Raw genomic sequence first — 25,969 nt, 5'->3', positions numbered from 1 at the left:
TGGTCTTTAGTTCAGAATGAGGCCCACCTAAAAGCAGGGTAAAAACTAACGCGAAGGGGGACACAGATTTCTCTCTAGAGAGTGTTTATGAGAAATATAAACTACATTCTGTGAAGGATATCTCTGTATGTGTTTAAAAAAAGAGGGTTCATATTAGATCTGTGAACACGGATTATTTATACAACAGTGAGAAAAAAGTAGGAATCAGGAATAAAACTGACCAAAAGAAAGAAAAGAAAGAGTTTTGGGAAGGGGCAAAAGCTTCCTCTGTATAAGCCAGTCTCTTCCCTTTGTTCCTTCAGATACATAATCTTTTATTCTCAAGCTCCCTTCTCTCAGATCATAAACTGTTTTTTCTTTTAATAAAGCATCTCTCATCTTAAATTACTTCATAGGTAGCAGTTAGCTAGCAAGCAACTATTAGAATACTGGGTAAGCTCATTCCTATAAGATACAGTAAAATTTATTAAAATTGTTGCTTACACATCTTTAGTGTTAATATGTAAGGTCAATAGTTAATTCTGAGGAAAATTCAATTTGCCAGAACTATTTTAAAAATATTATTAAAAAATACCCATTTAACATACTTTGAATGTAAATATGCATCGTTTCAATCCTAATGATTTTCAAAAAGTGGTTTAACAGTGATTTTAAGAAAGTGAGAATATCACTGATCAGAGTTCAACTCCCAGCGCCCATATGGCAACTCACAACTGTCTATAACTCTGGTTCCAGGGTATCTGACACCCTTACTCAGATATATGTGCAGTCAAAACACACCAATGTACATAAAATAAAAATACATTTTTTAAAGTGAAAATATATAAAATGTATTAATTTATAAAGTAAGATCTTTATTACTAATCAAAAAATCTTCAGCCCAATATCAAATATCTATAATGAATACATTCAGAGTAGGTATTTTACCAATAGTCATAAAAATACGTTTAGATCCTTTTTCCATTTTACTGCAGTTAAAGTGTATCTATGAAATTGAAGACTGGAACATTTTATTTCATTTCCAATTTGAAAATGTGATTTAAAACATCTAATATTTAAAATATATTGTAGAGATCTTGTGTACTCTGTTTCCTAAGGGCCAGCATGTGTCAGTGCAGTCCTGTCAGAATGTTTCACAACTAACACAACTGGAAGTAATGCACTTTCCCTGAAGTGCTCTGAGCCATAATACAGCACAGAATAATTATGACCAAAGACATATTATGCTAGCTGGACAGTTATATTTTCTACTCTTACTTTGTACAAAGAAGCCAACCAAGGAAAAGGAAATTTTAATTAGTATTTATATTTTGGATTTTTTTAAGTTAAAAATTTTCTATTAATTATTCACTTTGTATCAGAGCTGTAGGCCCCTCCCTCCTTCCTTCCCAATTCCACAGTCCCTTCCTCCCTCATCTCCCATGCCCCTCTCCAAGTCCACTGATAGGGGAGGTCCTCCTCCCCTTCCCTCTGACCCTAGCCTATCAGATCTCATCAGGACTGGCTGCATTGTCTTCCTCGGTGGCCTGGCAGGGCTGCTCCCTCCTGGGGAGGGGTGGTCAAATAGCCAGCCACTGAGTTCATGTCAGAGACAGTCCCTGTTCCCCTTACTAGGGAACCCAGTTGGACACTGAGCTGCCATGGGCTACATCTAAGCAGGGGTTCTAGTTTATCTTCATGCAGGGTCCTTTTTGGATTATCAGTCTCAGAAAAGACCCTTGTGCTCAGATTTTTTGGTTCTGTTCCCCTCCTTGTGGAGCTCCTGTCCTCTCCAGGTCTTACTATCTTAGATGGATTTATAAAAGGGAAAGTAATCCAGTTATACACCCACAACATTGAAAGAATGCAAACTGCGGTGAAATAAAAAACAGCTCTTTTAAGCTGTATGTCAAACTAGCCAACCCTTCACAAACGAAAGTGAAAGCAAAACAAAGAAAACCTTTCAATGATCTTTCTGAAACTCATAATTCAGCCAGGACAGGAAGCACACAACTTTTCACACACAGGGTTGGGTCAAGTTAGCGGACTTTGACCCAGGCCCAATTACTGGACAGGTGATGCCGGAACAACTCAGAAACAGAGAGAGGCAAAGTGACTTCGAAGAAGATCCGAGGGCTAGGCCCACGTTCAAGCCTTGAGCACTCGCTTGCGCTTATGAGCAGGTTCTGCGAATGCGTGTGCCCTCTCTCGCCAGAGCTGGGTGAGGCCCCTGTCCTCCCCGGGCCTTAGACTGGAGGCCAGTGGGGATTCCCTAATACGCCAGGTCAGTCACGGCCACAGAGATGGCCGACAAGGACCCTCGTGCTTACGAGCCCCACGCCCCGCCCCCAGTGCGCATGCACAGGCTTAGGGGCATCGGGTCAGCACCAGGTGGCCCCCCGCACCCCCAACCATTACCACGCCCAGGCCGCTCAGGCCTCCCTCGGCCTCACCAACTCCTCCCTGTACGGTTGCGGCCAGTGCCGCCCACACCACGCCACGCCACAGCACGTGTCCCCGCCACCCCCTCCCACCGGCCTGCCCCACCTCAGCCCAGGACAGCCCAGTTTGGCGACCGCCTCCGGCTCGGGACTCCGGACGTCGGACGTCGAATGCCACCGCGCCTCCTCAGCCTCCCGGGCTCCAACGGAAAGCGAAAGCGGGAAGCGCTCGTCCAATCAGCGCCGTCACCCACCCAAGCCACGCCCCTTACCCTCAAGGGGCGCAGGCGTGTAGGAGGGAGCCCAGCGAGTGCTCCTGGGAAGAACTGCACGTCTGTCTCGTCCCACTTCCGATGACCTCTGACCCCTGCCCGGTCCTCGATAGGCCAGCCGGAAGTGACGGAAGTACCCTCAGAGGTGTCTGGAGCTGCTTTCCTATTCTGAGACTCCTGACTCCTGCAGTGAGGCGATGCTGTGCTGCGGAGCCGCCTGCCAGCAGGGGGCGCTGCGCATTTCGCATGTGGTGAGAAAACACCATTAGGAGGCCGAACTTGCGCTCAGTGGGCGGCCCCACCTCCCCTCAGCTAGGCAGTCCTCGTGCCCCTGCCTTCCTTCCATAGGGGCGGTGCTGTAGCTCCTCCATTTTGTCTTTTGACAAGTTGCTCGGGCATGCATGGTGCAGCCTGCTTTGCATCGCCACAACAGACAACGCTGTTTCATTCAACCCTTTTGGTCATGCTGTGACCTAGTGGAAGCTCTATGGCTTCGCACGAGGAGAGATGAAAATTGATATAGATGGTGCCAAATCAGAGTTACTTTTTTTTAAAGTAACATCTTGATTTATTATGTAAAAGCAATTATATATATCATATATATGATATGTAAATATTATATGTATATTATATATATATTATATATATATAATATATATTATATATATATTGGTGCTAGGGTGCAGCTCAGTCTGGAGCAGACCCAGGTTTCAGCGTTGTTTCCTTAACTGTTCCTGGGGAATGAGATCTAATGTCTGCTAACCCCACATAGGGCTCCAATGACAGACCACAGGCAGGGTTCCCCCACGTCTTAGATAACAGAGCTTGCCCCGGCTCACTTACAGGATGCAAATGACATTGAAGCGGCTGTATCACTGAATAACTTAAGGCCAGTATGGATGATTAATGAAGACTTCCCTGCAGTTGCACCTCCAGAAACACTCCTTGAGGCAGCCTACCTCCCCTTACATGCTTTAGCAGCACCTAAGCCCGTGAGGCCATGTGCAGCTAGAGCAGAATTATGTATAGCTGGAGAGGGGCATGAAGAGGGAGAGAACCTCCGGTGAGGGTCTAGTGACCCACCCCACCCAGTTCTATGAAGGAATGTCAGAAGCTGCAGGTCAGTCTTTCTTAGGTCTGATAGTAACAGCTGCTCCCATGAAGATGCTAGCTGTTACACTCAGAAGACAGCCTTCCACAAGTGGCCAGCACTCGATTGATTCTGATTAAAATATGCTTGGGAAAGTGCATGGAAAGTAAACAACACACACACAAAAAAAAACACCCAAGGACCAGGGCAGTTCAAGTCACACAAAATATAAACTGCAGTGCTTCTAACTTTAGCATAGCTAGAATTACAGACATTGTTACAACTTTGTGCTTTGTTAAACTGATCTTTGAATGGACTACTTATTGAACTGAGGGCCTCATGCATGCCAGACAAGTGACCTACCATTGATTTATACTTCCAGCCCTCTTCGTACTTTCTCAAACAAGATCTAAGTTGCACAGGTATACAACTTCAACTTGATATCCTCCTGCCTCAGCTTCCCAAATGGCTGGAATTACAGGTCCAAGAAAATGCTAATTAAAAAAAAATTAAACAACATCTACAGGCTTTTAGAAGGTATTCCAGATATTTAGTTTCCAATGCTTTTTGAATTATTTATACACACAAGTACCAACAATATATAATACAAAACATAAGATCAGAGTGTATCAAGTTCATGACCCAAGACTCCTATCATTATCGTCACACTTGGCTCTTTTTTTGTAATAGACTTACCATCTTTCATGATGCAATTTAGTGGTTTCCCAATTAGCTGCTTGTGAGTAAAGACACAAACGTGCCTCTAAATAGTAACATGAAGGAATAAAGTATGTCACCACTGTCCTGACGGTTTTCTGTCAACTTGACATAAACCTAGATGTGTCTGGAAAGAGGGAATCTCAATTGAGAAAATGCCTCCAGAAGATTGTCCTGTAGGCAAGTCTGCGGGGTGTTGTCTTAACTAATAATTAACGTGGAAGGGTGTAGCTTACTTCCGGCAGTAAGCTTTTGCTTCTGTTCCTACCTTGAATTCTGACATCTTTCAATGATGGACTGTGTGATGCAAAAGCGTAAGAGGAAATGAACCTCTTCCTACTGGAATGTCTTTTGGTCATGGTGTTTATGTAGAAAAGTAAGGAAACTCATTTAGTCATACTGAATTGCTTGTTTTTACTTAAAGGTTTTAAAATGTGGAGTCCGAAAGGAATCCTTATCAGTGATGATCAAACTTTGATTTCCAGTAACCTATTTCCTTTGCAGTGCCAGCGATTAAACCTTGACTTTGTGTGCTAGTCAGGCTAAGAGCTGTATCTCCTAACCCTTTTCACGTGCATTGTTAAAACTCTTATTGGAAACAGGCTGCGAGCCATATCCTTGGCAGAAGGAGCATGAAGCTGCATAGTCAGTTGAATGCTGATTTTGAGGCCAGCTGGCTGTGGGAGAGAAGGTGGAATTCACTTTTTTGAGCCCCTCTCTTTCCAGCTAAGAAAACGAGAGTGATTATCAATCAGACAGCACAACCAATTGATTTCAAACACACCAAGCATCTTGGCCAAGCAAATAAGACAGAGCACACTCCATCCTCAACATGTAAGGCTTTGTACTTGAGTGAGAGTCACAGTGTAAGCCGGTGTCCACAGGAGCCACAGAGGACTGCAAGAAAAATACAATTACCAGTGTCCCTGAACTCTGACCTATGGTGTAAGATATTTAGTTTTATGAACACACTGTCATACAGGACCATACTTCAAGCTGCCTTCTTCATGGCTTTGGCTGGGCCTGCTTGCCAGAATCATCACAGCTGACCTTCTTGACGATTGACCTTTCTTCTTGGAAGGAGGGGGCAGGGAGGGTGATAGGAGCCTCACCTGAGTGCAGCCCCACCCAAACAGCTCTACCCCAATTTCAGTGGCCTCTGCATCTCTAGGAAAGGTTACATCTGTGGTTCTCAACCAGGGGCTACAAACTGGATATCCTGTATATCAGATATTACATTATGATTCATAACAGTAGCAAAATTACAGGTATGAAGTAGCAATGGAATGGCTTTATGGTTGAGGGTCACCACAACTATATTAAAGGGTGGCAGCATTAGGACAGCTGAGAAGCACTGAGCTAGAGGGCAAGGGTGGGGAAGGATTATGGGAGGCCACTCCATCTGCACAGCCTTGGGGAAGTCCTCCTCACTGCTGTGTGCAGACCACCTAGTATGGTTACTTTAACATCCCCCCTGCTCCTGCCCATAGCCCCTTACCCATTGTCCCCAAATAAGCCTACTGAACTCATTGGTTCCCAGAGTGACTGCTGGGAAAATCCTACCTTGACTTTTTACTGAGGCAGGAGGGGTGGATTTAAGTCTTCCTGGGGAAGGTATTTTAGCAACACACATACAACTCTGCTCCAGATACAGAAGTCCCTCCCTAGATAGGCCCAGCACTTATCCATGTCTAGGGAAGGCCGAGACTTTCAGGTGGAAAGATCACTGCACCAAGAAGTCTCAAAACGCTGTCTTCTGTAACAAAGCCACAACACACATACCAGCTTAACAAACGGACTTCTTTTGCACATAATCTTTAATATTTAGGCTTGAGTAAAATATTTTTAAGTGACAGGCAGTAAAATCCATTTGGGAGGACAACCCAGCAAGTGCACAATTCACACAGTTTCAATGTCTCAACAGTCTAAGTGTGTCTTCAGGTCAGAAAGTTCACCCTGAAGTATCTCATAGCTATTATTATTGTTGTTGTTATTGTTATTATTATATCAAGCAGAATTGTCTTTAAGCATTAGATTTCAAATTGTTGGTGTGTCTTAAAAGGCACCTTAAGGTTCTCTTCATTATGATGATCATTTACTTTTCTGTAACTGGAACCTTTGGAAAATAACTGGCTTTCCCATGTTGTTTTCCCGTGGATTGTAAAATCCTCTACGTGCTGTTAGGCGTCAATACTTCAGGCAGTTCTAACTTTACCTGAAGAGTGTGGACCATTCTCTTACACTCTGGACAGGGGCCACGGGCAGAGCAGCTATGGCCGCTGGACTTTGCTGACCTAATTGAACAGTTTGTCAAGCAGCAGGAAATGCCATTGGCTCTCCTCACTCTTGACTGTCAATGGCATGAAGAGCCCTAACAGCCAAAGGCTGAGTGGTTTTATTGTGGTAACTTAAATCCAAGTTTGTCTTAGTTCAGAAGGTGCCAGAAAGACAAAAACAAAACAAAACACTGTTCCTGGAATTTTAAAAGGCAGAAGTTTCAAGTATCAAAAAACAGATGGGCTAAAGGGTAAAGATGTGCCTTTGCCATGCTGATTTAACAAACATCATCACTCATCCAGCACTCACCCGTGACAGGTGCCACCAAGTCCATCACAGAACATTCACTGACTCAAAAGCGTAAGTCACATCTTGGAGGACTTGCTCGCCTCAGTTCTAGCACCTGCTGTCAGAGAGGCCACAGCTCAGCACCAAGAGGATTTGCCAGCCCCTCCACGGGAATTTTAAGCAGCAGGGACACCCTGCAAGAAACAAGTGAGTGGTGTGGAGTGAATCGGAGGTTTTCGTTGTTTTGTTTTAAAAAGTATTTAACGTTTTAAAACCGGAAAATAAGCCCATAAAAAAAATATTAGCAACTTTCCTAACTGAAGGCACAAAGAATAAAGTGGCTGGTGGCTGTGATACCTGTCGTAACAGTTCAATTTAAAACCCATTAGGTATATAAAAATCTGTGAGTTATTTTTCCTCCAGTGCCCTGGCATCCGAAAACACCAACCAGGTTGACTCGGAAGCTAACTTCCAAAGTAGGAATGTTGGAATCTTCCCATACTTAGAAACAAAAAAAAAAAAAAGTCACCTCTTTCGTGGAAAAGGTCACCAGGAAGGACACTGCTGCCTGAATCCCTGTGGCCACTTGAAAACAGAAATAAATTAAGGCAGGATCTTTTCTGAAGGCTCAGAATATGGCCTGATAACACGTGGATGCAGTGCCAGACAAATAGGAGACAAATACATGACCGGGCAGACCCCGAAGACTGTTTGGGCTGAGCTGCACAGCTGGAAGTTTGGCTTTTCAGTCTCCTCCTCAGCTGTTGATGTGGGAGGCATCGCCTAACCAGGGCAGCCTTGAAGCCCAGAAATGGTTGTGTGATGACATATGAGCTATAAGTTCCTTGGCTATTAATAGTTTCTGCTGTTGGAAGGCTACAAACATTGGCAAGCAAACATGGCCTCAGGTTTTCACTGTCCCAGGGCAGAGATGCCTCGAGGGACCATAACGCAGGCTATACCGTGTATTCTTACGATTATTACAGTGGGTGCAAACAGACAACAGGCCTTCTTTACACTTATAAAATCTCGAGTATTCCTGAGCAGGCATCCACTATGGGTGGAAGGCTAACTTCACAATAATAAATATCAGCTACTTAGACACACTGAGGAGACATGCAAAAGGCCCTTCTTGCAAACACTGACCTGGGTCCTCCTGAAATGGAGGACCACAATTCCATGCATCCGCCCTCTCACACCCTAATCCCAATGCACTACCCAGGCTCCTTCCTGGTCCTCTGGCCATCAGGCTCTCCAGAGAATTCACTAGAAGACAGGCCAGGCCACTGTGGCAGGGCTTCACAGCGAGAAATGAGGCCAGGCCACTGGGAAGGAAGGATGGGGTGGGAGATAGCCGTTCGGAGATCAGCATCCGTGGGGAAGTGACTGCAACTTCTGCTGAGATGCAAGCTCCAGGTTCGAGGCCAGCAGCTCAGATGAAGTGGATCCAGCTCTCCTCACACTCCCCGCGTGGCATGTGCAAGGCATGACTGCGACAAGTAAGGCTATAGTCGCAGCCATCATTGTTGTCCCAGTACTCAGCACCAGCCACTCGGTAGCGCACTGCGAAGTGTACTCGGGATCCGAGGTCCAGCAGAAAGGGTGGTACTGGAAAGCTGAAGGCAAAGATGTCCTCGGCACCTCCGGCACCCTCAGGCCCTCTCCAGCACGCCACTGCCTCATGTGCACTGCGCCATTCAGAGAAGGTATAGCGCACCGCCACATGCTTCTCGAAGGCCATGTTGCTCACGCGCACTGTGCCGCTGACGCCCAAGTCCGAGCAGATGACACGTTCCAGGCACACTAGCTGCCGTGCCAGGCGATCTCCGAAGCCGGGGGCTTCGATGGGAGGCGGGAAGTCTGGTACCAGGCACTGCAGCGTGAACTCCAGCTCCTGGCTGCTGCAGCACAGGTCGGAGTTGATGGCTAGACGTGACAGCACGTGCAGCGGCACGGATGGATCGTCCCCCGCGTTAAACACCTTGACCTGCGCCAGCTCCAGGCCCAGCGCATCAGCGAATCGCACACGGAGCTGCCGGTTGCAGCCGGCTCCGCACGCAGCGCCCGGGGCTCCCGCAGCCTTGGCACGGCGCTCGGGGGAGCTGGGCAGCGAGCGCGCGCGTCGGTGAATGATGGGCCGCAGCCGAGGGTCGCAGCCCGGGGGTCTGCAGGGTCGCGGATCCAGGTCCGAGACGCAGCTAAGGCTCCGAGGCACGGGTCTCCGTGACCCCGGGGTCTGGGGCAGCAGGGCAGAACCGGGGCCTTTTGACATGGCCCAGCGGGAGGCCGGGGCGGGCGTCTCAGCCGAGCCACCGGGCTTTCGGGCTGCACAGCCTGTAGGAGCCCCGAGGCGTCCAGCAAGGAGGCACCCAGCAAGGAGGCGGTGCTCACGGCCTGGCCCCGGGTTTCAGGGGAGGCGGGCGACTCCGAGGGCGATCTCGTGCTCCCAGGGCGGCTTCCCGGGGCGTTGCGCCCTGCAGGGTGGCGCCTGCTTCTCCCCGCTTCCCCGAGCGCTTACGGGAAGGCCGGCAACCCCGCCGCTCGGAGACTCAGCTGCCCGCAACTTCTCCAAGCGCAACTTCCCGGCGCGCCCCCGACGCGCCCCGCCCCTCGTGACGCCGCCCGCGGGCGCGTCCCACCCGCTTGCCCTGCCGTCCCGCGCAGCCCCACGCTGCCGGAACCGCGCGGCCCTCGACCACCCTCCCACCTTCCAGTCCTCCCGCTGCCGCCGCCCGCGCCCCCCTGCCGCAGCGCAGCAGCCGCGCCCGGGAGCCTCGTCACGCGCGCTCAGGCCGCGGAGCAGGTCTGCTGGGTTTCCTTGGTGCGTGTGCTCGTGCGCGGCACCCATCCATCAGCGATGGTTTCTGGAGCAGCCTAGGACGTACTGGGTGCCTGCTGGGGGGCCTGGGCTTGAGGAGTGCCGGGTGGGGGCGGGGCTGAGCCCAGCCTTGGTTGGCCTGGCTGCTAGCTGGCCCCAGAAAGACGGTGAGCGTCCAGCCAGCCAGCTCTGGACACCTATCTCCACTCCAGCAACCTGGACCAACGGCCAGACCCAGGGAAGCTTGCTGCTGAGGGAAACATCATGCCCACACCTCCCCACCATGCTGTGCCTCCCTATTGGCCAGGCAGCCAGTTCCCTGGGGAGGAGGTGGGGGATGCTGCTTCCGTTAGCCGGGCTTGCTGCCAGAGAGGAAGACTGGGAAAGGGGCTAATGTCCATGATGGATTGTGCAGCTGCCCTCTGGCTCTTGAGGAGCATTTTTGTAGCCAGAATCTCTTGAGCGTTAGTTATGCCGCTATGCAAGCTGAAGCCGTGTGCTCCACCCCCTCTCTGACTGCCTTCCCTCTTCCTGCATCCTGATTTCACCGCAGGCTTTTATTTCTCTGAGGAACTTCACACACACAGCTCAGCTATGTGTCAAGTTTGTCAGGGAGGAGGGGCCAGGATGGCACTGTAAATTCTAAAGAGTGTGCCTGTATCAGGCAGTCTTGGTTTCTTTCCCACTTTGTAGCAGAAAAGACAGGGTAAAGCAAGAGGGCAGGCAAAGAACATTTTCCCTATGTAAAGGGAATCCAGCCTGTTGGTTGTGGGGTAATTAAGCATAAAAGGCCCTGTTGCAATTTTTGTTGTATTCACATGCAAGCCTAAAAGTCTTACATGATTGTGGTGGGAACGCCCAGGGTTGGTTCACGAAATATTCCAGATCTGACAGAGCCTGGGGCATCATGGGAGAGAAATATTCAGTTACTAGGCATGCTCTTTCAAAATTGGAATTATGATTGCCTTTGGTGTGGGGACTAGAACTTCATAGTGAGATAGCATCAAGGGTGTGTCAATATACTGATGTTTTTTAAAATTTTTTTTTAAAGGATTACATATGGGTGTACACATGTGAATGCCAGTGCTCTGTGAGGCCAGGGGAGAGTGTTGGCCTGGGACTGGAATTGCAGGTCCTCATGAGCCACCCACATGGTACTGGAAGCTAAACAGGGGTCGCTGGGAATCAGTAGCTCTATATTCTTGAGCAATCTCTCCAGCCCACCACTGATGATTGTTGTGACAGAGAAGGTGCCTCCCCACTAGAGTTTTATCTCTGCGGGATGAGGGCCTCCTGCACAATCTTCACACTTTTTAGACTTCTCATAATTACTGAGTGAGTGAATGAATGAATAGACATGGGAACTTTAGAGTAAAAGGCCAGTTAATTGGTGTTATTTACAAGGAGTGAATAAGTGTGTGTAGGTGGGGGTTTGGGATCCATTCACAGCACTCACAATACTGTGGTCTTATACTCAATAGCCACTGGGGGGGGATGTAAGCCTTCCCAGTACCCATGTTGGGCATCTTACAACTGCCTTTAAGTCTAGCTCAGGGGATCTGGTGCTCATGAAGTTTCTGAGGGTGCCCACAGTCACGAGTGCACATAGAATTTACGATGAGTGTTAGATACATCAAACTGTAAATATGCAGTCTCCTCTCCCATTTCTCACTTCATAGTGTAGAGTGCTGAGCCCCTGCATGGTCACGGCTTCAGATACCGAGATCGGAAGCACACGGAAAGGCAGCCCGATGCTGGTGAGGCTGCTTGCAGTCAGTTCTTACTGTCAGTGTTCTGTCGTTCCCAGTTCCGATGCTACTGCAGCCTCTCTGAAGATAAGGGGAATAAAGAAGCCACCTCCCCGGCTGTTGTCATCCAGCGGCAGATTGAGCAAGAATATTCTGAGCACTGCGGAGAAGGTGAGGTGGCTCTGAGGGGAAATCTTACTTAGATTTGTCTCAGTACTTCCTGTATGCTTCAGCTATGTGGATGTACAAATGAGGATTTTTGTACACTTTATTTATATAATATTTAAGTAATTTACTACATTTTTAAAAACCACTAGATAGGTCACAAACCAAATAACTAGTTCCATTGAAGTCTGTCTCAGTGAACCAGGGGATTTATTGAGGTCACTTACAAGAGCATGGGTGGCTGAAAAGTAGCCACATCTCTAACAATTTCACTCCAGTATGAGGGACAACTCACAAAAGCTTCCTCACTGAAGGTCCTGCCCCAGTTAACCTAACACCCCTTAAAGAGCTCTGCCAAACCCCAAGACCACATGCTGTGGGGGAGGGGAGGTAGGTATGACCTGCTGCTGCCAAGAACAGGAGGGAGATGGGAAAGGGGCATCTTGGGTGAAGGTCTGAAGGCTTTTCTCTCCACTCCATCGGTGGGTGATGTTGAGAGGCCCTGTCTTTCTAGGCTCCCTTGTGACTTCTTTTTTACTAGGAAAACCGATAGGCCCGATCTTGCAAATGTCTTCTTTGGATGATCAGTTGATCTGATTCAGGACAGTAACCGTCATGTTTTGCCGGGAGGATGGTTTTACTGGCACGTGTGTGCGCGCGCGTGCATGTGGGAACGTGCTTGTGCATAGGCACACAAGTTCATTGTACTTGCTCAACAGTCTGTATTTTTCAGACAACCCATCAAACCTCAGATGATGAGCAGCCCTGTGACCTGCTCAAGAAAAGGAATAGGATGAGTGACTGCCATCAGAAAAGCAGGTAACTGGTTTCCAGGTCCTTGCTTGCATTGCTAAAGGCTGGTATGTGTGGTGGCAGCTGGTTGTGAGCATTTTTTTAAAAAGATTTTCTTTATTTAGTTTATGTGTTAGTGCTCTATCTGTATGTATGCCTGCATGTCAGAAGGGGGCATCAGATTCCAATAGAGATGTTTGTGAGCTACCATGTGGTTGTTGGGAATTGAACTCAGGACCTCTGGAAGAATAGATAGCGCTCTTATTGGCTGAGCCATCTCTCCAGCCCTGTGCACATTTTTTTAAAAAAAAAGTTTTTTTTTTAATTTTTATTTTATGTGTATGAGTATTTTGCCTGCATGTGCCTACATGCCTGAAGAAGACATCAGGTCCCCTGGAACTAGAGTCACAAGTGGCCCCGAGCTGCCCTGTGGGTGCTGGGACTGAGCCTGAGTCCTCTGCAAGAGCAGCCAGTGCACTAAAATGCCAAGCCATCGCTCCAGTCTGTAAACAAAAATGTCAACAGTTGTGAATTTCTAACGACAGCCATTTCTTCATTTGCTGACATTGCTCGCCTGCACTGAGCTAATGTAGTCCATGCACGTCATTAAATAAGAGGGATGCTTTTCCAAGTAAGTGTTGAGTACTGTTGAGATCACTGCACAGACAGACCTCTCACCTTCCTAAAAAGCACACTTAGTCACTTCCTGTCCCTGCCTGAGTCCTGTCATAAGGGAGTACTACTCACCTTCAGGTGAATAATACGTGGACGGGAAATAAACCAAAAAGAAGGTATTTTCAGCTCTTGTGAGAGCCTGCCTTGGTGTAGAACACTCTAGAATCGGTTCAGGGTGTATTAGAGATGAATGCAATATTTGTTACTCTTTGCTGGCCTTTCCCATTTGTATTGAGTTCTCATGCTACCATATGACTGTATTTCTATCCTTTCTTTTTATATTTTACGTGTGTGTGTATGTGTACGGGTGCATGCGCATGCGTGCCACATCACACATGTGATTAGTAAATAACTTGGAAGAATCTGGTCCTCTCCTTCTACCGTGTGGGTCATAGGGATCAAACTTAGTCATTACAACCGGGGGCAAGTGCTTTGACCTGATGAGACATCTTGTCACCCCTTTTAGCATTTTAAACACAACTTTTCCTGAGTGTTTCCTGTTAGAAAAGATAGTAAAAAGAAAACTTTTGATTCCTGGTACAGGTTGGAATGAATGTGAAAAACTTGTACACTAATGTTTTGGTTGGCTCAGCCAACTGGTGATTAGACAGTGAGATCTGGGCTGGGGATGGCTGAGTGCGCTAAGTACTTGCTGGCCAAGTGTGAGGACCCGAGTTCCCCAGGAACTCAAGTAAATGCGGGCTGACGCATCAACTCACCTGTAATTCCAGCCTTGGCAGGTAGAAACAAGAGCAAATCGGCTGGTAGGACTAGCCCTACTGGGAGGGAGAGATGGTTCAGTGGTTAGGAGTATATCCTGCTCTTGCAGAGTTTGGTTCCCAGCTCCCACACTAGGCAGCTCACGGTCTTTCTTAACTTCAGCTCCCCAGGGATCTGATGCTCCTCAGCTGACTTCAGTCACATGACCACCCACCCACTACACACAGCATTAAGAATAACAAAAGTAAAATTTAAAGGCTAGCCATCTGGATAAGCTCTAGGTTTGATAGAGCCTGCCTCGCTGACTGGGTGGAAGATTGATCGAGAATGATTCCTACCATTAACTTTGGTCTTCACATGCATGTACACACACTGACCCACACATGTGGAAAAACACATATATCCCCACATATTAGAGAAAGAGCAGTGAAGAACTCAAAAGGCTTTTTAAGTCCAGGGATCAAACCTGCAAGGCAGATAAACCAACACCAACCCGCTTCCCAGCCTGCAAAACTTGAGTTAACACTTCTCCTAAAATATGCCCACAAGAAGAGGCTGCAGGGCTTATTTCTGAATATTTCCCAAGACGATTTTTGTTTTGCTTTCTTTCATTTTTGTTTTGAGACAAGGTGGCCCTGACTGGCCTCAAATTCACAGAGCTCTGCATGTCTCTGCCTCTTGAATGTGAGGGTTAAAAGTGTGTGCTTCCAAGCCCAGCCGCATTTCTGAATATTTTCAAACACTGTTGACCACTAATAGAACAGACCAGGGGTCTTCTGACAGATTTTAAAAGTGATCTTTTTTTTTTTTTTTTAAGGTAGACGCAATTGCTCTAAGGTTATATAACAAACAAAAATGGTTAAGCTTTTAAACACCTGTCTTTGCCATTAAACAGTATATGTGTACCCACATTTGGGGCATGCATTGTCTACTGGCCCTGACTAGAGTGCAGAAGGGAGACTGTTTTGCAAACCAGCTTCTGTAAAGCTTGTGGAGTCACGTTAGTAATGACCGAAGTGTTAGCAGGGGGCTCTTCTTCTCGAATCATCAATTCCTAGACTGCAGTTTTGTCATTTTGTAGCGGCGTGAGTGCTGCCGCGTCTTGGAATCAAGTACAACACTCAAAGACTTCTTCAGGAAAAAGGCAGAGTCGATCCCAAGGACCCCATGTCTCCTCCCAGCTGAGAAGCAGCCTCCTTGGCATCTCCCAGCCTGAAGAAGATAAACTCATGGAAACCATCTCCAGGGAGGGAAGACAGGAGCGGACTGCGCTCAGTTCCAGGTATCAGGCTGCCGCTGGAAGCAAGCTCTTCCTTGACTTTCAGTCCATGAAAATCATTAAGGAAGGCGCTGATGAGGACAGTGCAAGTGACCTGTCAGACTCAGAAAGAGTGGCCATCCCTCCTTCTCCATTCACACCTCCAGACCTCAACCTGCGAGCAGAAGAGATAGACCCAGTTTCCTTCAATCTTCACCCAGACCCGAGCCAGGCGGAGCGTGAGCATTGTTACCCTGACTTTCTTCCACCTCCTTTCAGCTCCTGGGACCTCCAGGATATGGCTGTCATTTTGAACACGGAGTGCAGGAGCGAGGCCTTGCCTCGGGCCACGGGATTTCTCGGGAAATACATAGACAGACTTCTTCAGCTGGAATGGCTGCAAGTCCAGACTGTGCAGTGTGAGAAGGCCCGTGCTGCCAAGGCCAGGCCCTCTGGTGCTTCTAGGGTGCTGAAGAGCCCTGGGCGGGGTAAGCTTCTTACCAGCACCCTGTCCAAGCCGCTACCTTCCCCAGAAGGGATTTCAAAACCAGGTCCTTCTAGAAAGAAAGGTTTTCATCATGAAGAGGCCCACCCCTCCTACTATGCATTTGAGGCTTTGCCTAGATCTCTGGATGGGCCTGGTCGGCCCAGGCTGTGTGCTCAGAAGCAAGCCCCTGAATTGAGGATGGAAAAGAAAAAGAAATCAAGCAAAGGCCCCCAGCTTCAGCATCACGCTCCACCCTACGCTGAGGGCAACCCTGTAATGGAAGCCAATGGTAACATCAGAATCCCCAAGCAATCCCTGGCAGTTCTGGACCCAATGGACTCCTGCAGGGCCTCCAGGACTCAGGCCCACTTGGATCCAAAGAAAAAAGGGAATGCATATAACTGTGGTCTTGCCCCTTCGACCAGTGAGAAAAAACTCAAAACAAACGTAACCAGGCAAAGCACACATAAGTTAAAGTGATGTAAAGATTTATAAAGACCTGCAGATGTCTGAAAATGGGGCTCTTCCCAAAGTGATGGTGAGCTTGAATCCATCTGTGATAAGTGACTCAAGTAGCCAGCTGGCTCTTCAATTACCCCGCCTCAACAGTTATTTTCAGAGGGCTCACTAAGGCTCAGTAAGCTGTTCTTTGTATAGACAGTCTTAAGCCTTGGAGGGCCCTGTCGGTAAAGTTTAACCCGTGTGTCTGTGACACAAAGAATTGAAACAGCAGTGCCAAGCAGCCAGCGTAGACCTGGCCCCAGTGTCCCTGTCTTCGTTGTATGGGAAACAGTTTGTACTGCTTTGTGTGAGAGAAACCCTAGGGTGGGACAGAGGAAAAGCCCGGCTGCCTTTTGCTTTTGCATAAGCCCTCACGTAGAGTGTCTGTTCCGTCTTTGTCTCATATGTCCTCCCCACTCCAGCAAGCCTCAGTTCCACTCCTACAGAGCGCAAGGGTTTCTATTTTGAGTGTCATTTAGCTGAGCCAGTTCCTTGCCAGAGGCAAAGGCATCCAGATATCTGTCTGGTGCGTTTTAAAAGACATGTTAAGTCCAGGGGTAGTGCTACAGCTCATTTCTGAGTTCCCTTAACTGAAGTTAACATCATTTATACATTTTCAAGAGAGAAGGTCGGAGGGCCCAACCATGATTGTTGCTGTGTGGCCAGATAAGAAAGAATGCCCGCTAGATCTTTGGGTAACATTGAGTGGGAATACTGAAATGTAAGTTGTTAAGCTTGACTAGGGACCCATATCCTGCTGTTCTGGGTCAAAACTAAGGGTCTATTTCCGTTTGTAAAAGCAGGGTTTTCTTCTTCTTTTTAATATAATTTTATTTTATTTTTATATATAAATTTATTTTTTATAATTTATTCATTTTATACCTCAGTTGTAGCCTCCTCCCTCAACTCCTTCCAGTCCACCCTCCCTCCCTTTTATACCCACCCCCTTACCCTAGTCCACCGAAAGGAGCCCTCCTCCCCTACCATCTGGCCGTAGCCTATGAAGTCTCATCAGGACTGCCTGCATCCTCTCCCTCTGTGGCCTGGCAAGGCAACACCACCAGGGGAAAAGTGATCAAAGAGCAAGCAATGGAGTCCATGTCAGAGACAGCCTTACTCCCCTTACTAGGCAACCCACATGGAGACTGAGCTGTCTATCTGCTACATCTGAGCAAGGGGTCTAGGTCTTCTTCATGCATGGTCCTTGGTTGGTGCATCAGCCTCTGCAGGCTCCCCTGAGCCCAGATTTGTTGGCTTTGTTTTTCTTCTTATGGAGCATCTCTCCCCTCTGGGTCCTTCAATCCCCCCGCAACTCTTCTATAAGACAACCTTTTCTAATCATGCCTGATTTCAGTAGAGGGAGCAGACATATTGCAGAAAGAGAGAGAGAGAGTGTATGTAGGGAGTTACTGGATGCTATCTTGAGTGTTCTTAACTACCTGTGGCTTCCTGGCTCCCTCACAGGCATCTTTCTCAGCTGCATTTGAGTACTATCTGCCTGGGGAGCGTTCCACAATGAGCTTCTGCAAACCTTTCCTTGGCTGCTGCTTTGTAGATAGTGTATCTATGTTAAGGACTGCAGTTGACTTTATCCGTTGAAACAACTATTGGACTTGTTTGGGGCATCCATGACTCTATAGTATTTTTTTCACCGATGGGGCAAAGGACAAAGGTAGCCTGTTTCAGTTGGAAATATATAACAGCTTCCACACAGCCACAAGTAACAGCAGAAGGGTGAGACGAATTTGCTAAGGTTAAATGTCAAATTCTCTTTGTAAAACCTAATTTTACTCAGACTGAACAACATGTGAACTGTTTTCTAGTTTTTGTCTGTCTGTTTGTTTGTTTGTTGCCATTTCTTTCAGACTTTATTTTCAGATTCTTTTGCACTGCCCTCCTGGAGGAAACATTATTACATGGAGGGCTCATGTCTTTTTATGACCAAAATCTGTATATGTTGCTGACAGCTCACAGATTCAATGGCCACATTCATCCATGGTATGCACCTAATATTGGGAGAACAGGACCACCCCTCACCCTCTTCACCCCTGAGCGAGGCCTTGTGTGTTCACTTCCCTGCTCCTCTGAGCATAGATTATTTGCACCACCCCTGGCACCTCCCTCATTCTTTCTCTATTTTTACGCAGATCCTTAGGAAGTTTCAGGGCCAATAAATGTAAGCATGACATTGGGTACACCTGTGTGCCTATATGCTCCCTAGAGTAATTCTAACAGGGTTCTCTTCCTGTTGTGCATCTGTGTGGGTGCTCTTAGAGACCTGGCCAGGCTAGGATGGGGTTTCTTTTCCCTTGCTGAATATGTGTCTGAGCAAAACTGTCACAACTAAGAAATGTAAAGATGGAACCACACACATTTGCTTCCAGCACACTGAGCTGAAGTCCCTGATCTGAGGACTAGAATTCATGTCCTGTGTTTAGACATCCCTAGAAGCCTGAACGGGTGACTTTGTTTGCCCAGGTTGGTTGTCTGTGTTAAACAGTATTGGATAGGATTGGGGTACTATTGACCAATGCCATTCCTTACAGCTCCACTGACTGCAGTTAATTGAGCATAGCTTTCTCTGATCCCTAAGAACCTACTACACGCAGTCAAGTGGACAGCATTGACAACGAACTGTGAACTCATTCAGTTCAAGGACAAACCACAGTATCCAGCTACAGCGACAAATGGCTGTACTTCTGGGAAGTGCTTTTCATTTCAGAGGTGTTTACATAGCCCTTGAATTTTAAACCAGTCAAACCAAGAAGAATATAAGGAAACAGTTTTTCAGGCTTAATAACATCAGTGAGTAGAGAAAAATCACAAAGTGCTTTAAGTATTCATTGATGGCTTTGGACTATTTCCCAAGTCTTAAATGACCAAAGGGGCTGAAGATTTGGTAACTGTCTGGAAGGTTCGTTCTGAAACTGTGTCCTGTTGGGGTCATGTCCTAAGAAAGACCCAAGAATACCTTCTTAGGTGACTTACATATTCTTTTCCTTTCTTTCCATCCGTCTTCTTGAACAGTTAGGTGAAAGTCCAAACTCATTGGAGGTACCGTGTTCAAGGTAACAGCAGTATTTATTGTTTATTTGTATTCACGTAGAAAGTCATAGGTGAAGTGGCCTGAACATAGTCAGCATGTTCATTTGCTGTTGCAATGCTGTGTGTTTGGTTTTGTGTGGTAGCAAAACAGAATTCATTTAAGCTTTTGTGAACTTGGACCTTTCCTTCCTTGAGACTTATTAAACAGAACAAACATTATCTGGAATTTTCTGGCTTGATATTTCTTTTGTTGTTGTTTTTCATACAGTTGTCTTTCCAATTTGTCTTTATTTTTCTTTTTGATTATTCTCAGCAGTTGCTGGGGATGAGACTGTCCCCCGACCTCAATGCTGATACTGCCCAGGAGCAAGCACGACCAGTGCTGCTTTGTGCATCAGAGACACGTGGCTGTGAACCACTTGAATCATCGTCTCCCTCAAAGATGTTGAGGAGTCAGTAGGTGAGGGGCAGGCTGCAGATTCGTTGTGTGTGCAGGACTGTCCTCCCAGCCAGACTGCAACAATCTTCCTGAATTCAGCTGTGTCCTCTTGCAAAGGATCACCACAACTGCGATTGTTGATGCTTGACTTCCCCTCTTAGAAGGGGGTTGAGATGGGTCATGGGACCCTCACTGGGGAGTCCAGCCACTCCTAATCACCTGTATGCAATTCTGCCCCAATTGTACTTGGCTGGTGGGGAGGGCTAGAGGACACAGGCTGGGACAGAGAGGTAAAGGGTTCCATCTGTGCTGCCCTGAGGGGGGGAAGGGTGTCCATGCTGGGTGAAGACCTGCCAGTGTGGCTTCTTTAAGGCCACTGACACTGTTGCCTGTAACCACCATCATCCTGTAAGGGAGGCTAATGTACTCTTTGGTTCACCAGGGTGAGCTTTGGTGGGTTTCCTATCTTAGTTTATCTTTGGGACTTTTGGAGGAGGGGTTAGACATGGCTCACACCTTCTCCAGGGAAGGACTTTTAGCAACAGTGTGAAGCAGTGAGCTCACACCTTAACTCCCACATCTGGAAGTGAGTCAGGCTTTTGAGGGAAGTCCTGGCAGAGGGCAGGGTCAGCTGCAAGCCTTCCCAGAGGCCTTTGCGCCTCTTCCTAAACTCACCTCTGACAGTGAAGCATGTGCCTCCGAGGATGCCAAACTGTGGCAGTCATGCTAGTGGGTTAGGAATCATTCTCTGATATTAGCCAAATTAACCAAATTGGAGGTATAAAATTTGGGTTTAGATTGTGAGTGAAGGGCAGTTATTTTAGCAGTTGCCACGAAATCATCCACTAGATGGCGACCAATCCTTTTGAGACCCTGATGAATTTATCTCATTGGCATCTTCTAATAGAACAAACCTTTGTACTAAAATGAACAGGAAATGGAAGAGAAGGACTGCTTGGCTTCCGACACAAAGCCAGTTCTTCACCTACCTGTCCTCGGCCACCAGAGAGGAAATGAATTGTTAGGTGTGGTTAACTACAGAGGAGGGTTCTTCCCTCATCACAAGGCCCCACCCAGCAGATGTGAAATAACTCAAGTCACTTGTAAAAATCTTCACAGACAACCCGCCTTCATAAGGTAGGACTAAATATAACTACACTAATCAATTCAGCATTTAAGCAATTAGTAATAACAGCACAGTATATACACATATATAGGATGTTAAAAGGGATTTCTGGGGATGCAATTGTGAAGCTTGAATATTTAAACCTCGGGGGCTCAGGAAGTGACACCCTGAAGTGTGGTGCCTCAGTGTGCTAATAGTACACTAAAGGAAGGGGGTTTTGGCCTCATCTCTGCACCCCTTCTCCCCGAGGGGAGCCATAAAAACTAGAGCCTCAAACCAGCTGGAAACCCATGAGTGTCCTGTCCTTAGGCCCTCAAAGACAGAGCCCCATGCAAGTATCCCCAGAAGTCGGTCACAGAAGCATTTCTACATGACCATGCAAGCTTCCTTGCACAAAACAGGAGCCCCCTGGGCCCCGGCGTCTCTTGAAGGCTCCTGTTATGCTTTTGTCTGTCACCTGTCTTTTGTTGCATGTGTGAGCCCTGGTCCTTACACTGGGTGACCATGGGATCACACCTTTCTGCCCTCCAGAGAAAGCAGTAACACATGTGTCATGGTAGCTCTGTTTAAGACCCTGAGTTTTGTGCTGCTTATGCTGTGGGCCTCCCCAGACCATGAGACAGTCTGCATGTTAATAAATCCTCGACTCACTCAAGCTGGAGAAGCCTGCCTTTCTGGAGCAGAGGATCAAATCCCAGCACCCACATGGAGGCTCGCTATTGTCTGTATCTCCATTTCTAGAGGATCCGACCCTTCTATCCTCCCTGGGTACTGTGTGCATATGGTGCACTTACATGCGTGCAGGAAAAACACCCACACACATTAAATTAGAGCATCAAAACTGTTTGTTTTTTTCTTTAGAAAGGAAATATGTCTTCATTCAGAACTTGATAGAAAAAAATCAACTAGAGGCCTCTTCAAACCCCTTCCCCAAGCCCTTCAAAACCTACTCAGACAAATGACTGGAGAATCTGTTAGTTCTACCCACAGTCTTGTTAGCGTAGAAATATAATGACAAAAGGTAAAGAAGAGGGTGAGCTGATGGGTTTGTTGGTAAAGCACTTGGACCAGCACCTATGTAAAAAGCTAGGCATGGTGGCAATACTTGTAAACCCAACTCTTAGCAGGGGGCAGGGGTCAGAGGTGGGTGGATCCCTGAAGCTCATTGGCTGGCCAGCCAGCTAGGTGTGGGTGAGCATATTACTTACAATGAGGTCCATCCGTGATTGCTGCAGGACAGTACAGTGAGTTATTTTCAAGCCTAAGGAAAGTTGAAAGGTGTACAGCAAGCACCGGCAGCACGCCTTGCTGCACACCCCAGAGCTATCAGGCCAGCTCATCTGCTCTGGCCCTTCAGGCTGTAGCCTCCAACAGCTGATGCCCTCTGGGCTCCAGCTGCCCTGTATCACCTAGGAATATCTCCACTTTGGGAGCCTGAAACCTTCTCTTGGTGACCATTGTGTACAGCAGGCTCAGACTTACAGAGCCACACCACTGGTACAGGAAGCACAGATTTTTTTTAAATATTTTTATTATAATTTTTATTAATTACATTTTATTCACCTTGTATCCTCCCTGTAGCCCACTCCCTCCTCCCCAAACAGTCTCACCCTCCCTCCCCCTTCTCCACCCATGCCCCTCCCCAAGTCCACTGATAGGGGAGGTCTTCCTCTCCTTCCTTCTGATCCTAGTCTATCAGGTCTCATCAGGAGTGGTGGCATTGTCTTCCTCTGTGGCCTGGTAAGGCTGTTCCCCCCTCAGGTGATCAAAGAGCAGGCCAATCAGTTCCTGTCAGAGACAATTCCTGTCCCCATTACTATGGAACCCACTTGGGCACTAAACTGCCATGGGCTACATCTGTGCAGGGGTTCTAGTTTATCTCCATGAATGGTCCTTTGTTAGTGTATCAGTCTGAGAAAAGACCCCTGGGCCCAGATTTTTTTTGGTTTTGTTGCTCTCCTTGTGGAGCTCCTGTCCTCTCCAGGTCTTACTATTTCCCACTTCTTTCATAGATATTAACATCATTTGTTTGTTTGTTTGTTTTGTCTATACTTGGCTGGGGAGACAGATCAGTCAATATAATGTTTATCACAAAAACACAAGGACCTGAGTTTGTTCCCAAGAACACGGAAAACTGTAGGCATGGCCAGGGAGATGGTTCAGTGGGTGAAGGCACTTTCTGTCAAGCACAGTGACCTGAGTTTGACCCCTGAGAAGTAGGTGGTGGAAGGAAAGAACGAGCTCTCACAGGCTTTCATCTGACTTCCACCTGTGCACTGTGGGCACATGTGTACACATACATGAACACATACGAACAATAAATGAATGTAATTTTAAAATGTAAGCCAGTTATGGTGGCACCAGTCATCCCAGTGCTGGGAGGAGGTGACAGAAGGTCCCGGAGACTTGCTGGCCAGCCAGCATGGGGTAATTAGTGTGCTCATGGCCAGTGAGAAACACTGTCTCAAAAGATAAAGTAGATGGTTCCAGAGGGATGACATCCAAGGTTGACCTCGGACCACCCCACACCTCACATATTAAAGTTATCTTTATCAAACTGTGTTTGTTTCTTAGTTTCTTACCCTGACTAGCATTAAAATAATTGAGACTTTACTCTGTTTTTTTGTTTATGAGCTTTACAACATAATAACTGAGAAGTTTTAACTCTATTCTTAACCCTCAAGCCAATCTGGCCTCCTCCCAGAGATACTTGCACTTTGTGTCTTTCCCTGCTTAGCTGAATCTGGTTCAATCTTCTACTTCCCCGTCTCTCTCCTCCTCCCTTGGCTGGCAGGAAGTCCAGCTCTCTTCTCTCCCCTGCTCAGCAATCGGCTGTAAGCTGCTTTAGTGGCATATCAGAGGACAATTGGGGGCAGTGTTTACACAACATTGAGATGGGATTTTCTCAGAAAAAGGATTGTAACCAGATATGGAGGGTACAGAAATCAGCATTTAAATTACACATTAACGTTATGCCCATACATACATACATGTAATTATGCCTGAACATGGACCTGCACTCACATGGATACATACCCGCCTCAGCACACAAATCTCTTTTTGAGATTCCTGAGGAATCAAGCTTTACTTGAGACTATGAGAAGTTGGGTGTTGAACCCAATGATTGACCAGCCACAAGTGAACATTCCCAGCAGTGTTGATCCAGTGGATTCCTAATCCCATTTTGTTTTCCTAATCTAATCTTAAACCACACTCTTTAAATCTCTCAGTGTACATTTTCCTTCAGTTACTTTGGTTGGCTGAAGAAATCTAGTTTATTAGGTTGATGAAAAGTTTGGTAGAAGTCAAATCTCTCTCCTCCCTCTGAGGAGAATGGACTCCCTTGCACCTGGCCTGGTATTTTACCTCCCCTTCTGGCATGAAGACAGGATGGCAGGTTGTGGATTCTTACTAGGTCAGTTTTCCTTGTTTTCCGGATTCTCAAGTCTCCTTCAGAGACTGAGAATGGGGAACAGGGGATGTTGTTGGCTCCTCTGAAGCAGGTTCTTCTGGCCTCTGCTGCCTCATTGTGGTGGAAAGGCACCACCACATGCCACACTGGACCTCTCTCTATCTGAGGTCATGTCGTCCACCTCCCCAGCCAACAGGAGCCCCGCTGGAGACAGGAGGAAGGTTCAACTCCAGCTTCGGGCAGCTCTTGGGGTATTTACTCCATCTGCACAGGCGGTGACCATGGTGACAGCATGGGAATGTGTCCTCCCCAGGTTCAGCTGCAGTTCCCATCGAACCTTGTCCACCATGTCAGCAGAATCCAAGCCAAACAGTCACGTGTACAGTCACACCCATTCTTCAGCAGTGAATCCCAGATGTTCCCATCTAGCTCTTTCATGAGGAAAAAAAAAAAAAATCCAAGCCTCTCCTCCAGGGCTCAGGAAGGAGCAATATCTCTTCCATCACTCCTGCCATGGGCAGCAGAGGTGGGGATGGCTGAGACTGGGGTGACAAGCAGGTGAGGGCCGGGGAAGGATCAGATCTGAAGTTCTAAGATTTTTGGCCCCCTTTGCTGGCGATTCTCAGCAGATGATGTCTGTAATTATTCTTTATTCTTGACTTAAGGGTCCTTGACGCTGACTCCCAAGCAAGTATAAATCTTTCACAAAGCATGTTTCTACCCAAAAATACCACAATTGACCGTGAACTCTTTCAGAAATGAGTTTGCACAAAATATTTGAGACCAAACCATTCCATCTGGGAAGCAATGTTCTATATCATTAAACAAAATGCTAAACATTTGAGGAGAGCTGGGCTCCCTTGAGCACTTGAGGTGAGCGTGTTGAGTTGAGGTGACCAACAGTGGCTCTCACCGTCCTTCCCGTCCTCCCAGAAGAACAGTTTTGGTTGTCATCTGGGAGGTGAGAGCAGGCAGCATGAGGTTGCAAGGCTATTACTGAGCTTCTAAGCCCAGTGAGGAGCACTGATTGGTTGTCACTGGGACCTCAAGTATTTAGAAAGCATACTCCCTAGTTCACATCAGGATGCAGCAGGTGGTCCTGGAGCCTGACGTGACCACAGCCTAAAGAAGAATGGCTGCCTAATGCCCAAATGGAATTTGGTCCAGTTATAGTTAAATGTTTGAGGGCATTGAAAATTCAGTCTCTCGTAATGTATTAAAATGCCATTTTTTCAACTTAGAACAGCTATAAGCTAGAGCCATTACCCAGCATCCTCAGGGTTCTTCTCAGAGTATTGTAACGCTGGCCTCATTCTCCCGTGGGGCTCTGCTCTGCACTTGCCTAGGCTTAGCTGAGCCTTTCGAGCATGGAACCAGTGGCTGTGCTCTGGGGTCTCACAGGCTGCACTGAAGAACAATCCGCCTGCTCCAAAATGAACACAAATGAACCCCAGGCATTGTTACCTAATTCTCTGTCCATGCAAAGGAGCACACAGCAACCTGTCACACGTTGATGCTTTCCATGGCAGGAGGCTCAGACGAGTTAGAATGATGACAGTTCAGCACACACGTGCAACTTCAGCTCTCACTCTGAGAAGCTCAGATGAGTTAGAACGATGACAGTTCAGTACACACATGCAGCATTAACTCCTGCTCTGAGAGCACAGGAAGCCAAAAGGACTGTGCCTGTTTTGCTTGCTGAAAACTGGTCATTACTTT

At 47.3% G+C, this 25,969-nt stretch overlaps 2 protein-coding genes across 3 annotated transcripts; one reads left to right on the top strand and one right to left on the bottom strand.

Annotated features, from left to right (window-relative positions):
* Window positions 1-7,599: 7,599 nt before the first annotated feature.
* Window positions 7,600-9,388, bottom strand: Ppp1r3d (protein phosphatase 1 regulatory subunit 3D). Its single transcript, XM_055596191.1, has one exon. It carries the CDS (start codon window positions 9,334-9,336, stop codon window positions 8,497-8,499), a length of 840 nt encoding a protein of 279 aa, XP_055452166.1. The 5' UTR covers window positions 9,337-9,388; the 3' UTR covers window positions 7,600-8,496.
* Window positions 9,389-9,811: 423 nt separating this feature from the next.
* Fam217b (family with sequence similarity 217 member B) lies at window positions 9,812-17,026 on the top strand. 2 transcript variants are annotated; one of them, XM_055595878.1, is made up of 4 exons: window positions 9,812-9,885; window positions 11,690-11,801; window positions 12,529-12,614; window positions 15,064-17,026. In XM_055595878.1, the coding sequence occupies exons 3-4, from the start codon at window positions 12,589-12,591 to the stop codon at window positions 16,205-16,207; spliced, it is 1,170 nt and encodes a 389-aa protein (XP_055451853.1). In that variant the 5' UTR covers window positions 9,812-9,885; window positions 11,690-11,801; window positions 12,529-12,588; the 3' UTR covers window positions 16,208-17,026. The 2 variants fall into 2 exon arrangements, with proteins under 2 accessions (XP_055451853.1, XP_055451854.1); XM_055595879.1 differs by having other exon boundaries at window positions 9,817-9,867.
* The last annotated feature ends 8,943 nt before the right edge of the window (window positions 17,027-25,969 follow it).

The sequence above is a fragment of the Psammomys obesus genome, unplaced genomic scaffold, assembly GCF_907164565.1.
Source record: "Psammomys obesus unplaced genomic scaffold, mPsaObe1.curated_primary_1811, whole genome shotgun sequence".
Lineage (NCBI taxonomy): Eukaryota > Metazoa > Chordata > Mammalia > Rodentia > Muridae > Psammomys > Psammomys obesus.
Note: the sequence above shows the minus strand (reverse complement) of the source record. Positions and strands in the feature narration are given on the sequence as shown.

Coding starts and splice junctions, on each gene's coding strand:
- Ppp1r3d (XM_055596191.1), bottom strand. CDS start 9,336: ATGTCAAAAGGCCCCGGTTCTGCCCTGCTGCCCCAGACCCCGGGGTCA.
- Fam217b (XM_055595878.1), top strand. CDS start 12,589: ATGAGTGACTGCCATCAGAAAAGCAG. Junction 12,615..15,063: donor GACTGCCATCAGAAAAGCAG/GTAACTGGTTTC, acceptor GTCATTTTGTAG/CGGCGTGAGTGCTGCCGCGT.